This window comes from Salvelinus sp. IW2-2015, linkage group LG23, assembly GCF_002910315.2.
Source record: "Salvelinus sp. IW2-2015 linkage group LG23, ASM291031v2, whole genome shotgun sequence".
In the NCBI taxonomy this organism is placed as follows: domain Eukaryota; kingdom Metazoa; phylum Chordata; class Actinopteri; order Salmoniformes; family Salmonidae; genus Salvelinus; species Salvelinus sp. IW2-2015.
The window spans coordinates 14482373-14505778 of NC_036863.1; the positions used below are offsets into that span (position 1 = coordinate 14482373).

Genomic DNA, 23406 nt, shown 5'->3' on the forward strand with positions numbered 1-23406 from the left:
ATCTATTCTGCCAACAATGCCTTACTCTACGTCATGAAATGTTGAGAACCTCTTATAAAGTTGGTTTAGTAACATACACTGGGAATTTGATATTTATGACTGACCTTATGATCGTTTGTTTCATTTTATTATTTTTTATTTATTTTATTTAACCTTTATTTAACTAGGCAAGTCAGTTAAGAACAAATTCTTATTTACAATGACGGCCTACCCCGGGCAAACCCGGACGACGCTGGGCCAATTGTGCTCCGCCCTATGAGCATATCTGCATATTCATATCTGCAAAGTAGTTAAAACACTGTCAGCTCCACTTTAAGGTGTGTGCAAATGTCTCTCGTTCCATCATAACATAACAGAGCTTTACCTTGTGCACCCAGAGGGATCGCTCCTCAAAGTTTCCATCTGTGTCAAACTCATGGTGCATCAGGGAGTCCCAGCAGTACGTGTCCACGTAGGCTGCCTGCTTGGCTGTAAAGTTATTGGGGGGGAAACAGCTGATCTGTGGGCCTAGAGGAAAAACATTAACTATTTTGTAAAGGTATTACGATGACATAAAGATGCATGCATGTGCACACACATAACATACTTGCATGCATAGGCATAAACACACGAGAGAGAGAGAGAGAGAGAGATTCCTTAATGTGTACGTGTCCCTTTTCCAGAAGCAGAAATGTAAAAAAATCTAAATCATATGTTTCTAAATGGAAAACTGGGTTTTAAAATAGGGTGGTATTACTCTCCTAATGTGTAGGGGTTTTTCAGGACCGAGCCCAGCCCGCTCCACCATACAAATGGTTGAACCACAGAGCCAGGGGTCCACACCCTTCCCTTCAGTCTATCTCCCCTACAGCAGTGCTGGGAGGGCAGGGTAGGGCGACGGGCGTGCCCCTTGCGCTTCAGAGGAAACCCTGAGTTAAACGCAGGACGCCTATTTTTATAGACAGCCTCCACATCTCCACATCCATGAGAGTCTCCTAAAAGAAGCTCATGCAACCATAAATTTACTGACAGGACATGCAGAAGGCTTATGCTGCGCCCATACTAGGGCGCAGCATGTTAGTATGTCATTACTGTTCATGGACAGATTACATGTAACACGATGTAGATGTGAAACTGTGTGTGTGTGTGTGTGTGTGTGTGTGTGTGTGTGTGTGTGTGTGTGTGTGTGTGTGTGTGTGTGTGTGTGTGTGTGCGTGTCTTTTAGTAAATTGAGATAGCTGGGGACATACTGTATCTGAAATGGACTATTTAACAAGACCGTCAGGTTACAAGGGAACACTGACAGCAACAAAGCATGTTCCTTCTACCACAGACAGTTTGACAAAGAACCCCTATTGCCATCCCTATCTTGCTTGTTACACATTGTACAACAAGGGCTCCTTCTCACCCAGCTATGTGTAGCTGTGGCAGAAATCTTGTCTGCAGCCGTAGGTGCACACAACACACACAACACAGACACCAACCAGACAATGAACGAAAGATAAAGCAGAAAACAAACCAGATAAGAAGGGCCAAGATCCATCAACTGTTCCTAGACTGTTTTCTGTTTTGCAACATCTTCCAGTTAATTAACATATCCTATCATTTGACTTCGATAGAGAGCTGCAAAAACAGCAGGTTGCCTGTAATTACCGAGCAATGCGGCGTCGGCGAACGCTGCTCTCAATCATCCCCCTTCCTTTAAGCATCTGTAGCGGCTGATTATAGGCCAGCTCCGTAGGAAGACGATCGTTAGCTCAATGTCAATGAAACGAGGAAATAAGCTTGTCTGTACGTAGCCTGTTATGGCTGCCGCTACCACACACATTGTTGTGTGTTAGTGTTGTTGCTGCAGTTGACCAAGGTTGGGGTCCAGTACATGTCAACTCAAATCAGGAAACAAATGTAAATGCTATGAATACATGTAAAGACTTCATTGAAAATAATAGGATACTGCTGCAATTCATGAGAGGCGTTAGAATGAACTTTTTGAATAGTTAATCGAATAGCCTAAACACAGGTTCTCACTCCCACACAGTGAAGGGAAAATACTAGAGAGAAGAGACTAGAGAGAGAAACATGAGGCAAAGGAAAAGATAATGAGGCAGATGACACAATGATACATGGGACAAAAGAGGCGTGAGAAAAGAAAAAATAACACAGAAAAGGAAACGATAGGCAAAAAGAGAGGAAAGAAAATGAATATCTCATAATGGGCCAAATGTGCAGCAAAACAAGGGGAGGGAGAGAGACAGACTGACTGACCGATGGAGATTTCGCGAGCGAAGGCCATGGACACCAGCAGTAAGGGCAGCCCCACGGACACAAACTTGATGACCTTGTCAAGTGGCAGCTCCAGCTCCAGGTGACCGATGCGGTTGCCGCCAGCGCCGTCGCGTAGCAGGGCGTCTGACAGCATGGCCTGGGCAGCTGCATTAGCGATGGACATCTTGGGGCCTAGAAAGGGACAAAAAAATGTTGGATTTACTCCAACCTGAGTCCACTGAGACTTGATAGCACTAAGCTCTATAGAGCATGAAGAGTTTTTAGCCTGGGCACGATCTAATCCCAACTAACAACCAAGAGTTTTTGGGTTAGCTAGGGAAAATAGATGTCCTACCCTGTAGTGTATTAGAATGTACTTTGTATTCAGTACTTTGTATTCTTTAATTATTGATACATATTTCAGATTGCCCATGTATAGTTTTGATGTCCAATTTGAGAATTAAAACTGGTATTCTTTGTGTGACGGAATCATAACTGTATGCAAAACTATGGCTAAGGATGAGAAGAGACAAATGGTATCAGATATTTCTCTTCAGTTGACAATACTGTACCACCATAAGGTAAATACCAAACATACATCAGTCATTTAAACCATTGAAATAAATACCACTTATTCTACAGACCTCTAGCTCCCTAAATGTCAACAGCCTTTAAATCATGATAATAAAAAAGCCTCCACGTTACCTTCAATCTGCCTGCTCTTTCCAGTGACTGGAGGATGGAAATCCAGAAATTAAATGCAGTGAGACAACTGAACCAAACGGACCTCTGAAGACCAGAGCTGTGTTGGCGAGGCCCTTAAATAGTCCATGAGGGCCCTGCTAAATGAGAGGCTGGGACTGGGCTGGACTGGGCCTGGCTCCTGGGTCTATGGGTCTAATTACAAGGGACCACTGTTGCTGTGTGCTGGAGGCCCAGATGGCAGTAGGGAGCGGGTGTGTGTGTGTGTGTGTGTGTGTGTGTGTGTGTGTGTGTGTGTGTGTGTGTGTGTGTGTGTGTGGGGGTTTTGACTTACGTGTGCATGTGTGTACCTATGAGACACTGCCCTTGCTATCCACTGATGTCCCAACCATGCTCTTGACTGCCATGGTAGCAGACCACTTCAAACAAGGCCCCAGCACCAGTGGCTTTTCCTGCCTCTTTCATTTCCCTTCCTATTTCTACCTCAGGTTGGCTCCAGAGATGGTGCTTCTAGCGCATAGTATGGAGGATGGCAGTTACATTTAGGCTCTGTCTGCTACAGCTATTTCAGTACTGCTGATGGGACTGGTAACCTTATGCTCCTTTCTGACTGTAACACCCGTGTTACACTAATGTATACACCCCTATGTTATACTGTGGAACTTGTGTTTCCATAGCTAGGACTGACAGTGAAGACTTGTGAAGAGCAGAATCAACAACCTCTGCAGAATCAAAACAGTTACTTTGCTAGAAGCCATTAGCCTCTGTGTAAAAACAAAATATTAAAAGTTCACAGTTAGTCATTGTTATGTAAATGCCAGCTAAAAACTACCAATGGCCGTAGGTTCGCTGGAGCCATAGCCCAGTGAGACACAGGTGCCAGCCCGCCCGGGGGGGGTGTATATGGATGCAGTACCAGTCAAAAAATTTGACACACCTACTCATTCAAGGGTTTTTCTTTATTTTTACTATTTTCTACATTGTAGAATAATGCTGTGTCCAAACTTTTGACTGGTACTGTACGTGCGTCCAAGTTTGTGTGTGTGTGCATGTGTGTGTGTCCATACCAGTGATAAACTGCAGAATGTCTGAAATCAATGTATAATGGCGATCTACAGAAGATCTTAGTTGTATCATATTCAGCAAATGTGAAGTGATAATCTGTATTTATATGGATCACACAAATGAAAAGCTGGGAAGACATCTGTGTGGTACCCAAATCATAGGCTTGATTAACAACCGGTGAGTGGGATATAAGACAAAGAAAATGTAAGAGGTTTCTCTACATTGAGGCCGTTTGGTCTTAGAGTCATCTGTAATTTGGGTAGTTTGTTTACGGCAGGATTCAGTTAAAAACATGGAGAACTGTGGTTATTCTCTAATACTTGGAACTCTTGTGGTCTTTCTTGTTTGCAAAGCAGAGGCCCAGCGTTGGGTTAGTGTCAGCCTGCAACAGGTAGTGTGACTGGGGTGAACTTTTCTGACAGGAGCACTAGAGCAAGACTTATCAATGAGCAACAGGCACACATTCATGACAACATGTGGGGTTATCTTTAGTGCCTTCACAGTGTGCTTCCTCTGAGTGATGTAGATAGAACAACCACCACAACAGATAAGGGTACTGAAATATGACATCATCATTCACAACTATTTGGATTGTATTTCCTAATCTGGAGACAGGGAGGAGGGCTGGGGCTATTACACTGTCAAGATGCTGTTATGATGTATAATGACACAAAACTTCACACATTCACTGTGTCATACTCATACAGTTTCTATAATAGGCTGAGACTAAGCCTGTCCTAATATGTACACTGTATGCTCAAGATGTGCGATCAATGTCATATGCATACAAATGGAACTGTACACATTTTTCTGCCTCAAAAGGATACTCAAACGAGTAGCTTTATATCTTTAATTATTAAAAATGGTCTATTGAAACAGAATAGATTATGACATTAATGTGTACAAACGAAAATAAAAAAAATCCCCTATTGTCACTTGCGCTGGAAGAACCATTTTAAAAAATAAGCAATCAAGAAAATGAATAATGAAGAACATACTTCACAAAGACCAAGGAAAATTCAAGAACAGGTTTTTCTTTTCAAGACATCACATCAGAAATAGGTGACTCCATTTTGTGGATTTCATTTAGCACAAAAAGAGAGCTGAAATTAGTTTTCACAGTTTCTTCAAATCCTTCACGTAAAAGATATGGCAGGAATTTAACTATTCTCTTTAAATCTCCAGGCTTCTGCTTCAAATTGCATTTTTCTTGCAAAGGTTGTCAGTTAATATGAATTGAGGACATCACCTCTCTCCATGTTGGTGTGTTTTTCTTTAACTCATTGAGACACTTACCAGGGCAGTGTTTTGTTTGTCATGTGAATTCTCAATGTGACATTTTTTACAGTCTAGAGATTTTGTCAGCTTGACTGGCCATCAGTATCTTCGATAACTCAGATTCACGCAATTGCAAGACCTCCAGAACGTCACAACAGTAACTTTGTGCCTTCTACAAAGAAGGTTCCGCTTGAACCGCCTTCTGAGAGCTCTAAGAAAGAACATAATAAATATGCAAGCCTTCAACAACATAACACAAATGTCACAAATCTAATATACATACTTTGTGCTGTCAGGTTACTGGAAACGTTTTTGCTCATAGATGCAAATAATTAAATGGTTTTTTTAAGGAGTGGCTGCGGATCCGACTTTTACTGGATTTTTCTTCCTGGGGGTTTAAGGTCCCACAACTTAGGCGCATGTGCGGGATTCTCTATTTACGCACAGTCTCTGCAGTCTGCTTTACTTCTAGAGAACAGGCTACTCTGGTGAACGGTGCTCGTTTAATAAAGTTAAATCAAAGCTGAATCAATGTCCGCAAGATCACATAATGATAGTATTGTATATAACAGAATGGTTGCATTTTTCTCGAATGAACAGCGTGCGCCTCTAGGCAAAATATGTGCTTTATTTGAAACAAAACACAGATATGCTACAGTTTGTTAACTCCATCTGTTCTAAAATTCACTCACTGTACATAATTCAAAACAACACTGTACATAACTAAGAAGATCTAAATGCATATTCCCATGAAACTGATTGAGATCAAATGATTGGCATGCAGATGCTGCATGGACGTTCACCGGTAGAACTTGAAAGATTATCATTCATGACTGACAGTAAGAAATATCAAGGGAGGATAACCACAAAAATGTGTGCGTAAATTATACTGTAGGTAAAGAAAAACATGCGCAGAACATGGTACAGATCTTTCCTGGGGATCCAGCGGGGCGGGACAGGGCGGGGCAGGGGCGAGAAGGGGGCGGTTACCTACGGATCCGCAGCCTCAGACTTTTTTTATCATACCTGAAAACATCAATTTTGTTGCAGCAAATAATCGCTCATCATCAATGTCATGAAAACTTGTGTGGAAAACAGTATGACCACGTCGTGCTTATGGAGTCAATGGAGTCAACCTGAGAACCAAAGAGTCATTTAAACGGACTAAGGCATCGATGATACCAAAGCATGGAACCCAACGTGATGGCCAGGTATAGACCTACAGTACAGCTCACAATCAACTCACATACAGCAACTCATAGTTTTCTTCATTGTCATTGTCATCAATTTTGTCTGTAATAAAACATAAGAGGATTGGGGTGACCCACTAGTCCACATAGTATGGTGTCCATTTTAGGACACCTTCAACCTCATATAGGCTCTTCAGTCTTAAGAGTTCTGATGGGACGGATCTGTAGTTTCTAGACAGACATCCATGGTAGAAAAAACAAAAAGCCCATTCGAGGTGTGTCTATGGCTGAATCTAGGGGCTGGTCAAGGGGTGAGTTTGAATGAAGGTGTGGGTTGTAGCGGGAGAGTACACTCTAAATAATGCTGGGTTAAAAACAACCCAATTTGGGTTATTTGGTAACCCAGCATGTTTGGTTGTTGGGATTACCCTAACATGGGTTAATTTTACCATAAATTTGGATTTTATTCACTTTCATGCTGGGTTGACCCAGTAGCTGAGTCTTTTTTCTGGAGGTGGGGCTTATTAGGGGCGTGGCTTTCAGATAGTTATTTTTGGCCACCTATGAGAGTAACTTTATTACCTGTTCATCATGTTATGTTTGTACATTGTACATGTCTATTTTACTTGACTATTTTTGCAAATGACATATTCTAAAATGTTATTTACATATTGTAACAAAGTGGTAACTATCTTACCATTGGAATTTGCATAAGCTCAAGGAACTCATGCACTTTTGTAAGCCTCATTAAAGCTACAAAACTGTCCGTGTTCAACCTTAACATGTGATAACAGAACAGATGAACCAGAATGACATTTACTCTCACGGGTGCCCAAAAATAACTATATGAAGGCTACGCCTCCAGTCTTCTGATCTGACCCGCTGGGTCATATCTTAATAACCCAGCATCAACAACCCAATCTTGTTTTTTTCAAAGAAAACAACCAAACTATGTGACCCAATGCCTGCAACCCAGAGGTTGGGTCATGCAAACAACCCAGCATTTTCTTTTGTGTATGGGCTGGGTTGTGTGCATTAGGGCAACAGAAATTGAAAATGACTGTTTCTTATTGGAGAAATCTGTCAAAATGTTCTTCCATTTGGTGAGTAATGAACACAACCCAGGTGTCAAAAGGTCAAAAGGTAGTCCTCTAACATCTCTCATTACTCGAGTCCCTCTCTATGTTCCATGCCCAGATCTCTCCTTCCTCCCTCGATCTCTTCCTCATCCTCATCCTCCTCTTCCTCCTCCTCTTCCATCCCTTCCTCTTCTTCCTCCTCTTCCTCTTCCTCTGTGCCATCCATGGAGTCATCGGTTCCCCCGAGCATGGCTTGCTGCATGGACAGTGTGGCTGAGACAGAGGACAGGGGCTGGAGGCTGTCAAAGCCTAGGGGGTCTGTATGAGAAGGAGGAGAAGCAAGCAACGCAGGGTTAACACACTATAACGGCCTTTGATTCTCTACCCTTCTCATCTAAATGATGAACTCATTCAATCCCCCTCATGGGTTTAAAAATAATGGACTGGTATAATGTGGTGGAATCTATATAGCCATGCCAATATTCACTGTATTTTGCTGATCCATTGCTTTAAAGATCCATGACTATTGAGTGTGTATGTGCACATTAACTATGCACATTGATGCAAAATGATTCCCTTGATAAAGTAGGTTGAAATAACGAGGAAACTATGTTGAAATTACAAGAGAACCATGTTGACTCAACCAATTTTTGTCTAGAGTGTTGAAACAGACAAACAGACATGGACAGAACGTTCGAATGGTTTAGTGACGTACTGTCGGCGTTATTAGAGTGAGGTCCATGTGTCTGCAAGACTCCAGCCACAATGGAGTCTGGCCAGAAGCGCTGGGTTGGACGGTGTTGGGACTTCATCTTCTTAGCCTTGGGAGCTGGGTCTGGGTTACTGGCATCCAGCATGGGCTGGAGGATGCGCCTGCGAGCATTGATAAACCTAGAGATTGTGAGAGAGAGAGAGAAAAAAAGAGAGGGACAGAGAGGGAGATGGAGAGGGGAGGGAGAGGGAAGGAAAGTAGACAAATAAAAAGACAAAGAGACAAGTGTAAGAGAAACATAGAGACAGAATTTTTTCTCTGTAAGGGTTTTGTACTCTATGATACTGAGAGCATTTTTAGACCAGTAGATGGCGCCAATATGTTGTGAATCACCATTAGGTGGTAGAGCAAAGGACTGAAGTTTGAACTCATCATCATTCACTATTAATTTCATCCATACTTTTAGCCAGTTGATTTTCATGTCATATTGCATTGGCAGTAGTAGTATTACAATCTTACCAGTTGTTGACCTGTAATAAGGTGAGATTGGTTTGTCCTGCAATCTGTCTTTTCTCGTCCTCTGTTGGGTAGGGATGCTACAAAAGGGAAAGATATAAGATATTTAGAGTGCCATCAGTAAAGTTGAATCAATTTCAATTAGAATTGTTGTGAATTAATAGTTCAAACCCTCCACTCGCACCTCTCATCCCTAACCCTTACCATCTTCATGCTGACTTCTCAGTCTAACCTGTTTACCTATTTTACACCTTTAAAAATCCTCAGCCTATCAGACAGGGTGGAACTACCATCTTGCTTATACCTACTCAATTCATTCAGATCCCTAGTGCCTATTGGTGTAGAAGCTATAGGGGCTGTTTCTAGATGATCAGCTCTAAACCCTTCACCCCGCTTTTCCTCCATAGCTCGACTCTTCTCAATATCTTCCTCCATAGCTTAACCCATGGACTACAGATGAATATTGGCCCTGTTACCAGTTCAGCAGCACATCAGAAAAAAATGTGAAGGTTCTGCACTCAAAAATATGTTGCATAAAGCTTACTTTACTTTTCCATCAAATGTTTTGCTTATCTGGATACAACAGTTTTATGCACCAAACAAACTTTTTGAGAGTGCGCTGGCCCTCTTTTGATTAACTCCAACACATTAACATTGATATGAACACTGAAATGTTGCTAGCTAACCATGAGGTGCTGGAAGAGCCAGGAGCGCATGATGTTGGTGGCGTGCTTGGGCAGGACCCCTCTCTTGTTTTTGTGCTTCTTGTCATCACTGTCCAAGAGTGAAGCCAAGTCCAGGTTTACCTTCGATGGAAGAGAGGGATGGAGAAAGGGATGGGGTGTTATTATTGCCATGGTAACAAAAGGAGAGTGCCAATTACTCGTCTCTTTGGCAAATGCAGAACCGCCCTTTTCACCGTTGCCATAGCAACCCAATTTGAGTAATGATACTTATATTAAAAGGCGAGGAAGGAATGTCGATTCGCAACACCCTTGACTCAGAGAAATCTGCGAGGCCGATCTAAAAAAGAGAGCTCAGATGAGAAATCTGCCTCAAAAACCTGGCAACGTGTGGTGGGAAAACAAGAGAGTACAAGTAGAACGCTTGTAATTAAAACTTTGGCTTTGATAAGAGTTTTGTGCCAACTCAGTGGGTGGTTGAGAAAATCGTGAAAAAGCACTTCTTCAATAATTCGCTGATTTCTGTTTTACAGTATAGATGGGTGGGGAGAACTCAATGGTAATTAACTGTTCCAGTGTCCTAGTTTAAACAGCAATGTGTTAGAGGCTTTTGTTTGCATGTCCCCACTGATAGAAAATAGAAGCATTGTGTGTGTGCATGCGTGCGTTTGCGTGTGTGTGTGTGTGCAAGAAAACACATCTACGCACACGCACATACACCAAGGCATCTACAGTGGCATGAGATCACTATGTATGAAATCTCAAAATGTCCATCTCTGGTCCACACACAAAACAAATAGTTTCTGTGTCATTGGCGCAAACAGTATCAAAGTGGAGATCCTTCATTCATATTTAACAACCCATCATGAAAACATTGGCAGGACAAAATGCAAAAATAAATAAACAAATACATAAATATACTCAGCTAAAAATGCATGTGATTAATTTCATGCAGACACTGGCATTGTAAAGTCATTAAAAAGAAATGGCTCCCAACTGATTCTGATATAAATATATAAAACACACAAAACAAGCCTCATCACAGTTGCAGCTGGGGTGTGGAAATCCCTCCCCCATCCCCCTCGGCCCAGGGAATGGTGTTCCGGGAAAGCGGGGTTGAATTAATTGGCGGCACCGAGCCGGGGTATCATAACCGGGAGTTTGCCGGTGGTGTAGCTACAGGGATGCACTTTATTCCCAGCCCACGTGTAGAGCGCTGCCTCGGCTGGGTCTTGGGTATTCACAGAGGCCGCCGCTGTCTGTCAAACACAGTATTTCCTGCCTAGCTGATACAGCCGCAGAGTACTGCACTAAACAGTCTACTCCATAGCCGAGCATAGGGGTGGTCTGACAGTCTGACTCAGATATGGACCTCCTGTGTGAGGTTCTTCAGAACATGAGGAATGCATGGGTTTAAAGGGACATGCACTCGCCCACTCGGACATCTAGAGCTTTCTTTGCAGGTGTGTTAGACTTCAAATAAAAATAAACAAGTGCACATTTCATCAAGGAGAACATTTTAGCACATAGGCTAAAGGATGAAACGTTACCATAAAAAACAAGTGATACTTCGCAAACACAGTGTGCCGAATTTCTTAGGTTTGCCAATGACACGTGAGCTATTATACTATTACTCTAATACTCATTTTTCATGCTAGTACTGTCGTCACATGTTCCTAACAGACAGGCATGCCCTCTGGTGACAGCTAATGGTAAGAAAAAATGAATATACTGCATGACATTGAGAGTATTTGGAGTTTGTCAGTCATTATCTTAAGGCAGGATATATTTATTATTTATTCTTATGACAGTGATACGATATGATAAAGACTATATCTCAAATAAAGTGTTATCAATTAACTAAATATATTTTACTACTGTTCCTCTAACTGGGTCAAGAGTTTCAAGTTCTTCGGTGTCCACATTACTAAGGAATTAACATGGTCCACGCACACACCAACACAGTGGTGAAGAATGCACGACAATGCCTCTTCCCCCTCAGGAGGCTGAAAAGATTTGGCATGGGCCCACAGATCCTCAAAAAGATCTACAGCTGCACCATTGAGAGCATCTTGACAGGCTGCATCACCGCTTGGTATGGAAATTGCTTGGCATCCGACTGCAAGGCGCTACAGTGGGTAGTACGTATGGCTCAGTACATCACTGGGACAGAGCTCCCTGCCATCCAGAACTTCTATACCAGGCAATGTCAGAGGAAGGCCCCAAAAAATGTTTAAGACTCCATCCGCACGTCATAGACTGTTCTCTTTACTACCGCATGGCAAGTGGTATCGATGCACCAAATCTGGAACCAACAGGACCCTGAACAGCTTCTACCTCCGAACCCATAACCCTGCTAAATACAGTGCATTCGGAAAGTATTCAAACCCCTTGACTTTTTCCACATTTTGTTACCCTACAGCCTTATTTTAAAATGGATTAAATTGTTTTGTGCCCCTCATCAAACTACACACAATACCCCATAATGACAAAGGAAAAACAGATGTATTTTTCTTCTCAAATGTATTAAAAATACAAAACTTAAATATTGCATTTACATAAGTATTCAGACCCTTGACTCAGTACTTTGTTGAAGCACCTTTGGCAGCAATTACAGACTCACGTTTTCATGGGTATGACGCTACAAGCTTGGCAGACTTGTATTTGGGGAGTTTCTCCCATTCTTCTCTGCTGATCAGCTGAAGCTCTGTCAGGTTTGATGGGGGGTGTTGCTGCACAGCTATTTTCAGGTCTCTCCAGAGATGTTTGATCGGGTTCAAGTCTGGGCTCTGGCTGGGTCACTCAAGGATATTCAGACTTGTCCCGAAGCCCCTCCTCTGTTGTCTTGGCTGTGTACTTAGGGTTGATGTCTTGTTGGAAGGTACCAACAAATGGTTCACCTTCCAATAGGACAATGACCCTAAGCACAGCCAAGACAACACAGGAGTGCCTTCGGGACATGTCTGAATATCCTTGAGTGGCCCAGCCAGAGCCTGGACTTGAACCCGATCAAACATCTCTGGAGAGACCTGAAAATAGCTGTGCAGCAACTTATGTAAATGTGATATGGATACTTATGTAAATGTGATATTTCAGATTTTTATTTGGAATAAATGTGCAAACATTTCTAAACCTGTTTTTGCTTTGTCATTATGGGGTATTGTGTATAGATTGATGAGGGTAAAAAACAATTTAATCAATTTTAGATTAAGGATGTAATGTAACAAAATGTGGAAAAAGTCAAGGGGTCTGAATACTATCTGAATTCACTGTATGTACATATCTACCAATTACCTGTATATAGCCAAGTTACTGTTACTCATTGTGTAGTTATTCCTCGTGTTACTATCTTTCTATTATTTCAAAAAAATTCTCTGCAAAAAGTTGATTTGACATGATTTTAATTGGTTTCTCACAAGCATTGAAATAAGTGTACCTATAACAACAATACGTTTTGGTGAGAAGAATGGTTTTGAATCTTGAATAAAGGGAACAGCAGGGATTCCAGGGACAAGATGGATTGTGGGGACAGCAGGGATTGTGGGGACAAGATCGATTGTGGGGACAGCAAGGATAGTGGGGACAGCACTGATTGTGGGGCGACTGGATTGCGGGGACAGCAGGGAGGGATATGCTAGGAAAGCAGCTGGTGGCCTCACCTGTGAATTCTGGATCTGGATGGTCCCCTGGGAGAGTCCCTGGGTTAACACCTGCCCTTGCGATGTCACCATGGCAACCGGCTGATACAAGGTTCCACCTGAGGGTATAATTTGCGATTATGAAAGTCAAGTGGCTTCTTCTTCTGTGAAAAGCAGTCGGCCTCGCGCAGTTTCAACTCGAGAGATATATTATCTCACCCTAACACAACAATAACAACAACAACACGTAAACACGGACGACGCGAATAAAGCACGAAACAAAAGGTATATTCTTTCACCTCGGGGTCCTTGAGGAAGGAGCTGTTGTTTTGCTACTAATTACCACTAATTTAGAATCTCTGATTATGGGTGTTACATTTGAGTTAATTTGAGTGTTGTGATCAAAGAGAAAGCTGGAATGAGATTGATTATTCTAGGTTGAAAGGGATTTCCGGAGGGTAGGGGTAACATTCCGCCGTACATAATAACAAGAAACCCATAGTCACACTCTTGAGTGATATAGAACACCTTCATTAACACAAAATGTTTATTCTTAACTATATGTCAACAGACTCTGTTTTACATAGGATATGCTCTAACCTACCAGCATGATGATGCTGAAAGAAGCATTGATAAATACTTAGTGCATAACATGTATTGTGGCTAAACCTTCTCTCACCCTGTTGTTGTTTTAGATAATTCTGTTGTAAGTCCATTTTGTGCATGCAAGGTAGAACACTGTACAATTTGTACATAAACTGCAACTGTTCCTGCCTATGTATCTAAAATGTATAGGCAAAAGGGCCAGTTGTTATAAAGTACAACGTAAAGATGTAATATTAGCAGGTTAGCGTTTTTTGTCATGAATCTTGTTATTGAGGCAGCTCTGAGAGTGGTCACTAGCTGGCACAGCCACAAAGTCATAAAATCTGACTTTAAACCTAACGTTAGCCTTAACTCTAACATTAACCACACTGTTAACCCTAATGCCTATGACCAAAAAGCAAATTTTAGTTTTCATAACATTTTACAAAATAGACCATTTTGAATCTCTCAGTTCTGCTTCCAGGACAGGACTCATCCCAATAAATGATAACAAGCATAATATTAGGGAAGGTGAGGTACCCACACAACTGGCTTGTGGAAGGTGGAAAGGCTTCTCACCTGACACCATGTGGGAGTTGATGGTAGTCATGGCAATGTTGCCCTGTTGCAGGGTCCCGGTGGGCACCATGATTCCCGAGGAGTTGACAGAGCTGGAGACTGATGTCATGGACGGAGAGGACGTCTGGAGGAGGTCCTGGTGAGGTCAGAGGTCATAAGAAGAGAGGGAACCAGTGAGGGGTCTGAGATGGGCAGTTGAGGACTTACTGAATGTTGCAGATAGAAATTCCATGAATAGAGCTGACATGACTCATTATTGCAACATCTAGGAGACAAAGGTCTGTTCTTCAAAATGTATTTGTATCAAAACATTCCACAATGTTGTACACTACTGAATATGACTCAGACGTTTGGACACAAGTGTAATGGCCTTTCAGAAAAACAAAACAGACTTGGCAGTAAAGTCAACAGATAAAATCATGTTTGAATGTAATTGTTCTAACTAATTGCAAAGTTTTATAAAGGATGTCCATTCCAGAAACCACCTGGCATCCAGGGTGTATAAATTATTACATGAAAATACAAGGGGACTACACCTTCCGTTAAGGAAAAAGATTTGAAGATGAATATACAAGAAATGTAAAGGAAAAAGGTGCCTTTTTTTTATTTTTTTATTTTTTATGTACACAGTCTTAAACACAAATGGTTCAGTATATTATAATGAATAGAACTTATTGGACTCCCTCTAAAATGTACAAGGCAAAAATGACAATCGACAGCAAATATTGGAGATTTAAATCAGATGGTCCTGTGCTTGTACATACAGTATGGTGGTCAAGTGTCCTAAGTTGGTCAAGTGTCCTAATAATGAAAGAAAAGCATTGTAAGTTAGAATTTTGTCAAGTTAGTGTGGGAGAAGTGGAAAAACTATTGTTGTCGATCAATAATGACAAACCTCCTGGCATTGACAACTTAGATGGAAAGCTACTGAGAATGGTAGCTGACTCTATATCCACTCGTATCTGTCATACGTTTAATCTGAGTGTAGAGGAAAGTGTTTGTCCTCAGATCTGGAAGGAAGCCAAAGTAATTCCGCTACTCAAAAGTGGTAAAGCAGACCTATCAACCTGTTGCCAGCTCTTAGCAAACTGTTGGGAAAAATGGTGTTTGACCAAATACAATGCTATTTCTCTGTAAACAAATTAACAACAGACTTTCAGAATGCTTAAAAAATATATATATTTAACTAGGCAAGTCAGTTAAGAACAAATTCTTATTTACAATGACGGCCTAGTAACAGTGGTTAACTGCCTTGTTCAGGGACAGAACGACAGATTTGTACCCTGTCAGCTCAGGGATTCGATCTTGCAACCTTTCGGTTACTGGCCCAACACTATAACCACTAGACTACCTGCCACCCCAGATAGCTTAGTGAGCACTCAACATGATGATTACTGATTATTGGTTGAAAGTAATTGATAATAAGAAGATTGTGGGAGCTGTACTGTTAGATTTCAGTGCAGCCTTTGCTATTATTGACTACAACCTGTTGTTGAAAACGTATGTGTTATGGCTTTTCAATCGCTGCCAAATCATGGATTCAAAGCTATCTATCTAATGGAATCTTCTCTAATGTCAAACTTGTAAAGTGTAGTGTACCACAGGGAAGCTCTTAAAGCCCTCTACACTTTTCTATTTTTACCAATGACCTGCCACTGGCATTAAACAAAGCCTGTGTGTCCATGTATGCTGATGATTCAACCATATACGCATCAGCAACCACAGCTAATGAAGTCACTGAAATCTTTAACAAAGAGTTGCAGTCAGTTTTGGAATGGGTGGCCAGTAATAAACTGCTTCTGAACACACAAGTTTTAGACCTCAGCTGAATCTGGTAATGAATTGTGTGGCTGTTGAACAAGTTGAGGAGACTAAATTACTTGGTTTAACCTTAGATTGTAAAATGTTATGGACAAAACATATATATTCAATGGTTGTAAGATGGGGAAAGGTCTGTCCATAATAAAGAGATGCTCTGCTTTTTTGAAACCACACTCAACAAAGCAAATCCTGCAGTCTCCAGTTTTGTCTTATCTTGATATTGTCTACTCATAGGGATGTAAAGAAAGACCTAGTTAAGCTGCAGCTGTCCCAGAAAAGAGCGGAACGTCTTGCCTTTCATTGAAATAAGAAGGCTAATATCAATAGTATGCATGTCAGTCTCTCTAGGCTAAGAGTTGAGGTAAGACTGACTGCATCACTTCTTGTTTTATAAGAAACATTGTGTTGGAAATTCATTTTTTTTTGCATAGTCAACTTACACACAGCACTGACACACTTACCCCACCAGACATGCCACCAGGGGTCTTTTCACAGTCCCCAGGTCCAGAACAAATTCAAGGAAATGTATAGTATTATACATGCATGGGACTCCCTTCGATCTCATATAGTGCAAGTGAACAGCAAACCTGGTTTCAAAAAACAAATAAAGCAACACCTCACGGCACAACGCCTCTCCCCCATCTGACCTACTTGTTGTTTGTATGTACTGACATTTAACTGATAGATGCACACACACACACGCACAGTACATGTTCATGTTTTAAAATGTACACTATCGTTCAAAAGTTTGGGGTCATTTAGAAATGTCCTTGTTTTTGAAAGAAAAGCAAACATTTCTGTCCATTACAATAACATAACATTTATCAGAAATACAGTGTAGACATTGTTAATGTTGTAAATGACTATTGTAGCTGGAAACGGCTGATTTTTAATGGAATATCTACATAGGCGTACAGAGGCTCATTATCAGCAACCATCACTCCTGTGTTCCAATGGCACATTGTGTTAGCTAATCAAAGTGTATAATTTTAAAAGGCTAATTGATCATTAAAAAAACATTTTGCAATAAAGTTAGCACCGCTGAAAACTGTAGTTCTGATTAAAGAAGAAATAAAACTGGCCTTTTTAGACTAGTTGAGTATCTGGAGCATCAGCATTTGTGGGTTCGATTACAGGCTCAAAATGGCCAGAAACAAAGAACTTTCTTCTGAAACTCGTCTGTTCTTGTTCTGAGAAATGAAGGCTATTCCTTGCGAGAAATTGCCAAGAAACTGAAGATCTCGTACAACGCTGTGTACTATTCGCTTCACAGAACAGTACAAACTGGCTCTAACCAGAATAGAAAGAGGAGTGGGAGGCCCCGGTGCATATCTGAGCAAGAGGACAAGTACATTAGAGTGTCTAGTTTGAGAAACAGGTGCCTCACAAGTCCTCAATTGGCAGCTTCCTTAAATAGTACCCGCATAACACCAGTCTCAACATCAACAGTGAAGAGGCAACTCCGGGATGCTGGCCTTCTAGGCAGAGTTGCAAAGAAAAATAAAAGATTAAGATGGGCAAAAGAACACAGACACTGGACAGAGGAACTCTGCCTAGAAGGCCAGCATCCCGGAGTCGTCTCTTCACTGTTGACGTTGAGACTGGTGTTTTGCGGGTACTATTTAATGAAGCTGCCAGTTGACAACTTGTGAGGCGTCTGTTTTATATTTTTGTTCAGTATAAATTGTAAAGTATTTTGTCTGTAATATCTTTTCTGTTAGGTGTCGGAACGCAGTAAGACTACCTGTCACCATTGGCGTTGGCTAATTGGGCTCCTAATAAATCAAATCAAACCCTGTTGGAAAATAATATTCTCTCTATTTCAAAGTGCAATAAAAATGTAATACACACAAATGCAGCCTTTATCTTGCTGGGAATTAACCTCCCGGAGAATACACCAAATGCTTCCATGCACAGGACACTAACTCTCATTGCTAAAAGGGTCATTTTAAGGGATTGGAAAGAGGAGCAGCTGCCCTCATTTGCAGAATGGCTCCAACTGTCTCTGTCAAATTTGAGAACTATTGCAAATATAAATGGAGAGTCAAAAGAAAAAGATATGGGTCATGCTTGAAGTTACTTCCTTAGAGTGAACGAAAACAGGGGGAAATTGATGTAATATATATTAACATAAAAAATAAAAAGACGAAACAGATGAAACAGTTGGCTCTTTCTAAGTGCATACCAAAGACATTCTGTTTAGAGTGCATATGTGTATGCGTGCACCAGTGTGCATATCCCATGTCATTTCAAAGTCTAGTTTTGATTTAATTTTGGTTGACTTGTCAACTAACATTAAACGTGAAATTAGCAACAAAAATTCTCCATGTCATTGGATTTAGGTAAAAAATATAAAAATATAAAATATGAAATATTAAAATATGATGACTTATTGCAAATCCAATCCGTTAATTCAATGTCATCACAGTTTTTTTGCAGTTGAAATGACATGGAAACAATGTTGATTCAATGAGTTTTTGTATGTCTGTCTCTTACCTGCTGCAGGCTAAGTGAGGTGTGCGAGGGCGAGTAGGGCCCGCCCAGGTCATTGCGGAGCAGGTTGTCGCTGTGCATCTTGGTCTTGAGGCAGGTAATGTAGCGGTTGCAAAAGTCCTTACAGAGCTCATTAACCTTCTCCAGTTCCAGCAGGTGGATCCTCAGCACCTGGATGGCCTTCACCATCTGAGGAGAGAGAGAGCGGAAAATAAGCAGGCTCAATGACTGGGGAAAGAAGGAGGCTATATGCTAGATTTCATGCTAGTCTGAGCTAGCTCAACTTTAGCTAGCTCCATTGTTGCTCTCTCCAGCTTTAAAAAAGTGTAACCTTAGCACCTGGATGGCCTTCACCATCTGAGGAGAGAGAGACAAAGCCAGCAGGCTCAATGACAGGAGAAGTAGGCTACCTGCTACATGCTAGCCTGAATGCTAGGCTGGCTCAACATTGACTAGCTCCATCGTTGCCTTCTCCAGTTTGCACCAAAGATATATAACCCAGCAGGATCAATAATTGACAATGGACGCCACAAGAAATCCCCAGGGGCTAGGGGTTGTTTCTGGACAGACCCCTTGTGTGCCTTATAGATGATGTGCTGGCCCTAGTCTGTCAGTCCCTGAACATTCTCAGATAGCCCTTGACATAACACTTGCTAATCCATGACCCTCTCAAAGTTCTTCACCATGATCCAATCCTTTTCCCAACCAGGCTTCCCATTCCTGTGTTCACTCTCTCAAAGTCAGCACTCAAGGGCACCAGAATGGGGTGGGAAAGTGCTTGGCCAAGGAGGAGATAAATCTGACTGTAATACCCTTGTTAAAACCAAGTTTTGAGTTTATTTGTTATAATGCATTGGTGTTAGATGTAAAAGATGATCAAATTGCTTCTGTATTGTAATGTCGTTAATGCATTTCTTTTGAATAAATATTTATTTAATGTACAAGTGAAAAGGTTGGTTTACGTTTAAGTTTAAGTTTTGACCAATTAGGTAGCTTGTTAAGCTGTGGTCAATGGGAGAGTTGAACTGGTTAACAGGAGAACTGGGAAAGAGACGTTGAAGAAAGAGGAAGAGACATTTTTATTTATTTTATTTTATTTCACCTTTATTAAACCAGGTAGGCCATTTGAGAACAAGTTCTCATTTACAACTGCTACCTGGCCAAGATAAAGGAAAGCAGTGTGACAAAAACAACAACACAGAGTTACACATAAACAAACGCATAGTCAATAACACAATAGAACCATCGATGTACAGTGTGTGAAAATGTAGAAGAGTAGGGAGGTAAGGCAATAAATAGGCCATAGAGGTGAAATAATGACAACTTAGCATTAACACCGAAGTGATTGATGTGCAGATGATGATGTGCAAGTAGAGGTACTGGGGTGCAAAAGAGCAAGAGGATAAAGAACAATATGGGGATGAGGTAGTCGGGTGTGCTATTTACAGAATGGCTGTGTACAAGTAAGCTGCTCTGACAGCTGATGCTTAAAGTTAAAGAGGGACATATAAGACTCTAGCTTCAGTGATTTTTGCAATTCGTTCCAGTCATTGGCAGCGGAGAACTGGAAGGAAAGGCGGACAAAGGAAGTGTTGGCTTTGGGGATGACCAGTAAAATATACCTGCTGGAGCGCATGCTATGGGTGGGTGTTACTATGGTGACCAGTGAGCTTAGACAAGGCGGGGCTTTACCGAGCAAAGACTTATAGATGACCTGGAGCCAGTGGGTTTGGCGACGAATATGTAGTAAGGACCAGCCAACGAGAGCATACAGGTAGGTCGCAGTGGTGGGTAGAATATGCGGATGGCACTGTGATAGACTATATCCAGTTTGCTGAGTAGAGTGTTGGAGGCTATTTTGTAAATGACATTGCCAAAGTCAAGGATCGGTAGGATAGTCAGTTTTACGAGGGTATGTTTGGCAGCATGAGTGAAGGAGGCTTTGTTGCGAAATATGAAGCCAATTCTAGATATAATTTTGGATTGGAGATGCTTAATGTGAGTCTGGAAGGAGAGTTTACAGTCTAACAGTCTAACCAGACACGTATTTGCAGTTGTCCACATATTCTAAGTCAAAACCGTATAGAGTAGTGATGCTAGTCGGGCGGGCGGGTGCGGGCAACAATCGGTTGCATTTAGGCCACGGAAGACGGAAGGAGTGGTGTATGGCATTGAAGCTTGTTTGGAGATGTTAACACAGTGTCCAAAGAAGGGCCACAGGTATACAGAATGGTGTCGTCTGCGTAGAGGTGGATCAAAGAATCACCAGCAGCAAGATTGACATCATTGATATATACAGAGAAAAGAGTCGGCCTGAGAATTGAAGCCTGTGGCACCACCATAGAGACTGCCAGAGGTCCGGACAACAGGCCCTCCGATTTGACACACTGAACTCTATCTGAGAATTAGTTGGTGAACCAGGCGAGGCAGTCATTTGAGAAACCAAGGCTATTGAGTCTGCCAATAAGAATGCGGTGATTGACAGAGTTGAAAGCCTTGGCCAGGTCGATGAAGACGGCTGCACAGTACTCCCTTTTATTGATCCTGGTTATGATGTCGTTTAGGACCTTGAGCGTGGCTGAGGTGCACCCATGACCAGCTCGTAAACCAGATTGCATAGTGGAGAAGGTACGGTGGGATTCAAAATGGTCGGCAATCTGTTTGATAACTTGGCTTTCGAAGATTTTAGAAAGGCAGGGCAGAATGGATATAGGTCTATAGCAGTTTGGGTCTAGAGTGTCGAACCCTTTGAAAAGGGGGAGGACCGCGGCAGCTTTCCAATCTTTGGGGATCTCAGACGATACGAAAGTGAGGGTGAACAGGCTAGTAATAGGGGTTGCAACAATTTCGGCGGATCATTTTAGAAAGAGAGGGTCCAGATTGTCTATCCCAGCTTATTTGTAGGGATCCAGATTTGGCAGCTCTTTCAGAACATCAACTGTCTGGATTTGGGTGAAGGAGAAGCTTGGGCAAGTTGCTGCAGGGGATGTTGAGCTGTTGCCCTGGGTAGGTGTAGCCAGGTGGAAAGCATGGCCAGCCGTAGACAAATGCTTATTGAAATTATCAGTTATCGTAGATTTATTGGTGGTGACAGTGTTTCATATCCTCAGTGCAGTGGGCAGCTGGGAGGAGGTGCTCTTATTCTCCATGGACTTTACAGTGTCCCAAAACTTTTTGAAATTAGTGCTACAGGATGCAAATTTCTGTTTGAAAAAGTTAGCCTTAGCTTTCCTAACTGACTGAGTATATTGGTTCCTGACTTCCCTGAAAAGTTGCATATCGCAGGGGCTATTTCATGCTAATGCAGAACGCCAGAGGATGTTTTTGTGCTGGTCAAGGGCAGTCAAGTCTGGGGTGAACCAAGGGCTATATCTGTTCTGTTCTTGCAAGCTTATTTAAGATGGCGAGGAAAGCACTTTTAAAGAGCAACCAGGCATCCTCTACTGATGGGATGAGGTCAGTATCCTTCCAGGATACCCGGGCCAGGTCGATTAGATAGGCTTGCTCGCTGAAGTTTTTTAGGGAGCGTTTGACAGTGATGAGGGGTGGTCGTTTGACCGCGGACCCATTCCGCACACAGGCAATGAGGCAGTGATCGCTGAGATCCTCGTTGAAGACAGCAGATGTGTATTTTGAGGGTAAGTTGGTCAGGATGATATCTAAGAGGGTGCCCATGGTTACAGATTTAGGGTTGTACTTGGTAGGTTCCTTAATAATTTGTGTGATATTGAGGGCATCTATCTTAGATTGTAGGACGGCCGGGGTGTTAAGCATATTCCTGTTTAGTTCACCTAACAGTACGAACTCTGAAGATAGATGGGGGGAAATCAATTCACATATGGTGAACATTATCAGTGTTGGTGAAGAAAAACTATGAAAGAAGATGATAAAAATAGAACAAAACACGTATCTACCGAGTTTTGAAGGGAAATACTGATTTTATTTTATAAGAGAGTATTATTATTTTGTTAAGAAAGACTTAGTAGACTGAATCTACCGTCTCATCGTGGCGGTATTTGACAGCCTCGAGGTCAGCCTAGCATCGTGCGAGACCTGGAGAGAATTGCTTGTGGAAGAATAACGAGTTCATGTTTCCATGGCATATCTGTTGCTGTTAATAATGAGTACTGTCTGCATTGATAGCTGTGCTTGCTGTGGATCTTGTGAGGACAGCTGCACGGAACTGTTATACTTCGCTGTGGAAATATCTACGAGTAACGTTAGTGAGTAACCACAACGATGGGGTGCTTCGGGACTTCTTCTTTTTTAGCTCCAACGCATGCCAACGCGTTGAAGCAATCTTGAAAGTAATTTGGACACGGGTTGTGAAAAATCATTGGGGTTTATTATTTTCATTTCTTTTGATGTGGTACATTGAAAATGTGACAATATACATCTTGAACCTTATGTCTGTTGCATTGGTGGAGTCATTTACTGTTTCATCTTCATTTAAATGCATGAAAGAATATCCTTACATAATAACAAATCTATAAGCATTCTACCTGAAGTTAAAACCCTAGTTGTCATCACCCTAGCGAGTTTACAATAGGGATTCTTATTGGAGATGTCCTTCTCACCTAATATCCCATGCTGTTGAGATATTCTAAGTAAGGTAATATCGTAAGAGTCCAATTCGAGCCGGGTGAGATGTTACATGACAATTACCGCTGCTTGTTTAATCGGGCCTTGTGCCATCTCAGCCAGTCAGCTTCAGCTTACTGTCCTGTGGAAGAGTTAGTGTGTGCCAGGGCCAGTCCACGGCCGGCACCTCGTAAAGCACACAGATGCGGGGTTAATTGACTGCCGCACCACTTGTCGGCC

General features: G+C 41.8%; 1 protein-coding gene across 1 annotated transcript in view; it reads right to left on the reverse strand.

The window, feature by feature from the left end:
• LOC111951019 (homeobox protein PKNOX2) overlaps nt 1–23406 on the reverse strand; it is a 130317-nt gene that overhangs the window by 13183 nt on the left and 93728 nt on the right. Inside the window, exons 6-14 of the mRNA XM_023968982.2 lie at nt 18589–18774; nt 14272–14407; nt 13129–13226; nt 9473–9592; nt 8790–8866; nt 8274–8449; nt 7646–7876; nt 2245–2436; nt 365–507 (exon numbers count right to left, since the gene is read on the reverse strand). Coding sequence (XP_023824750.2) covers nt 365–507; nt 2245–2436; nt 7646–7876; nt 8274–8449; nt 8790–8866; nt 9473–9592; nt 13129–13226; nt 14272–14407; nt 18589–18774 — 1359 coding nt within the window. The remainder of the gene's footprint in view (nt 1–364; nt 508–2244; nt 2437–7645; nt 7877–8273; nt 8450–8789; nt 8867–9472; nt 9593–13128; nt 13227–14271; nt 14408–18588; nt 18775–23406) is intronic.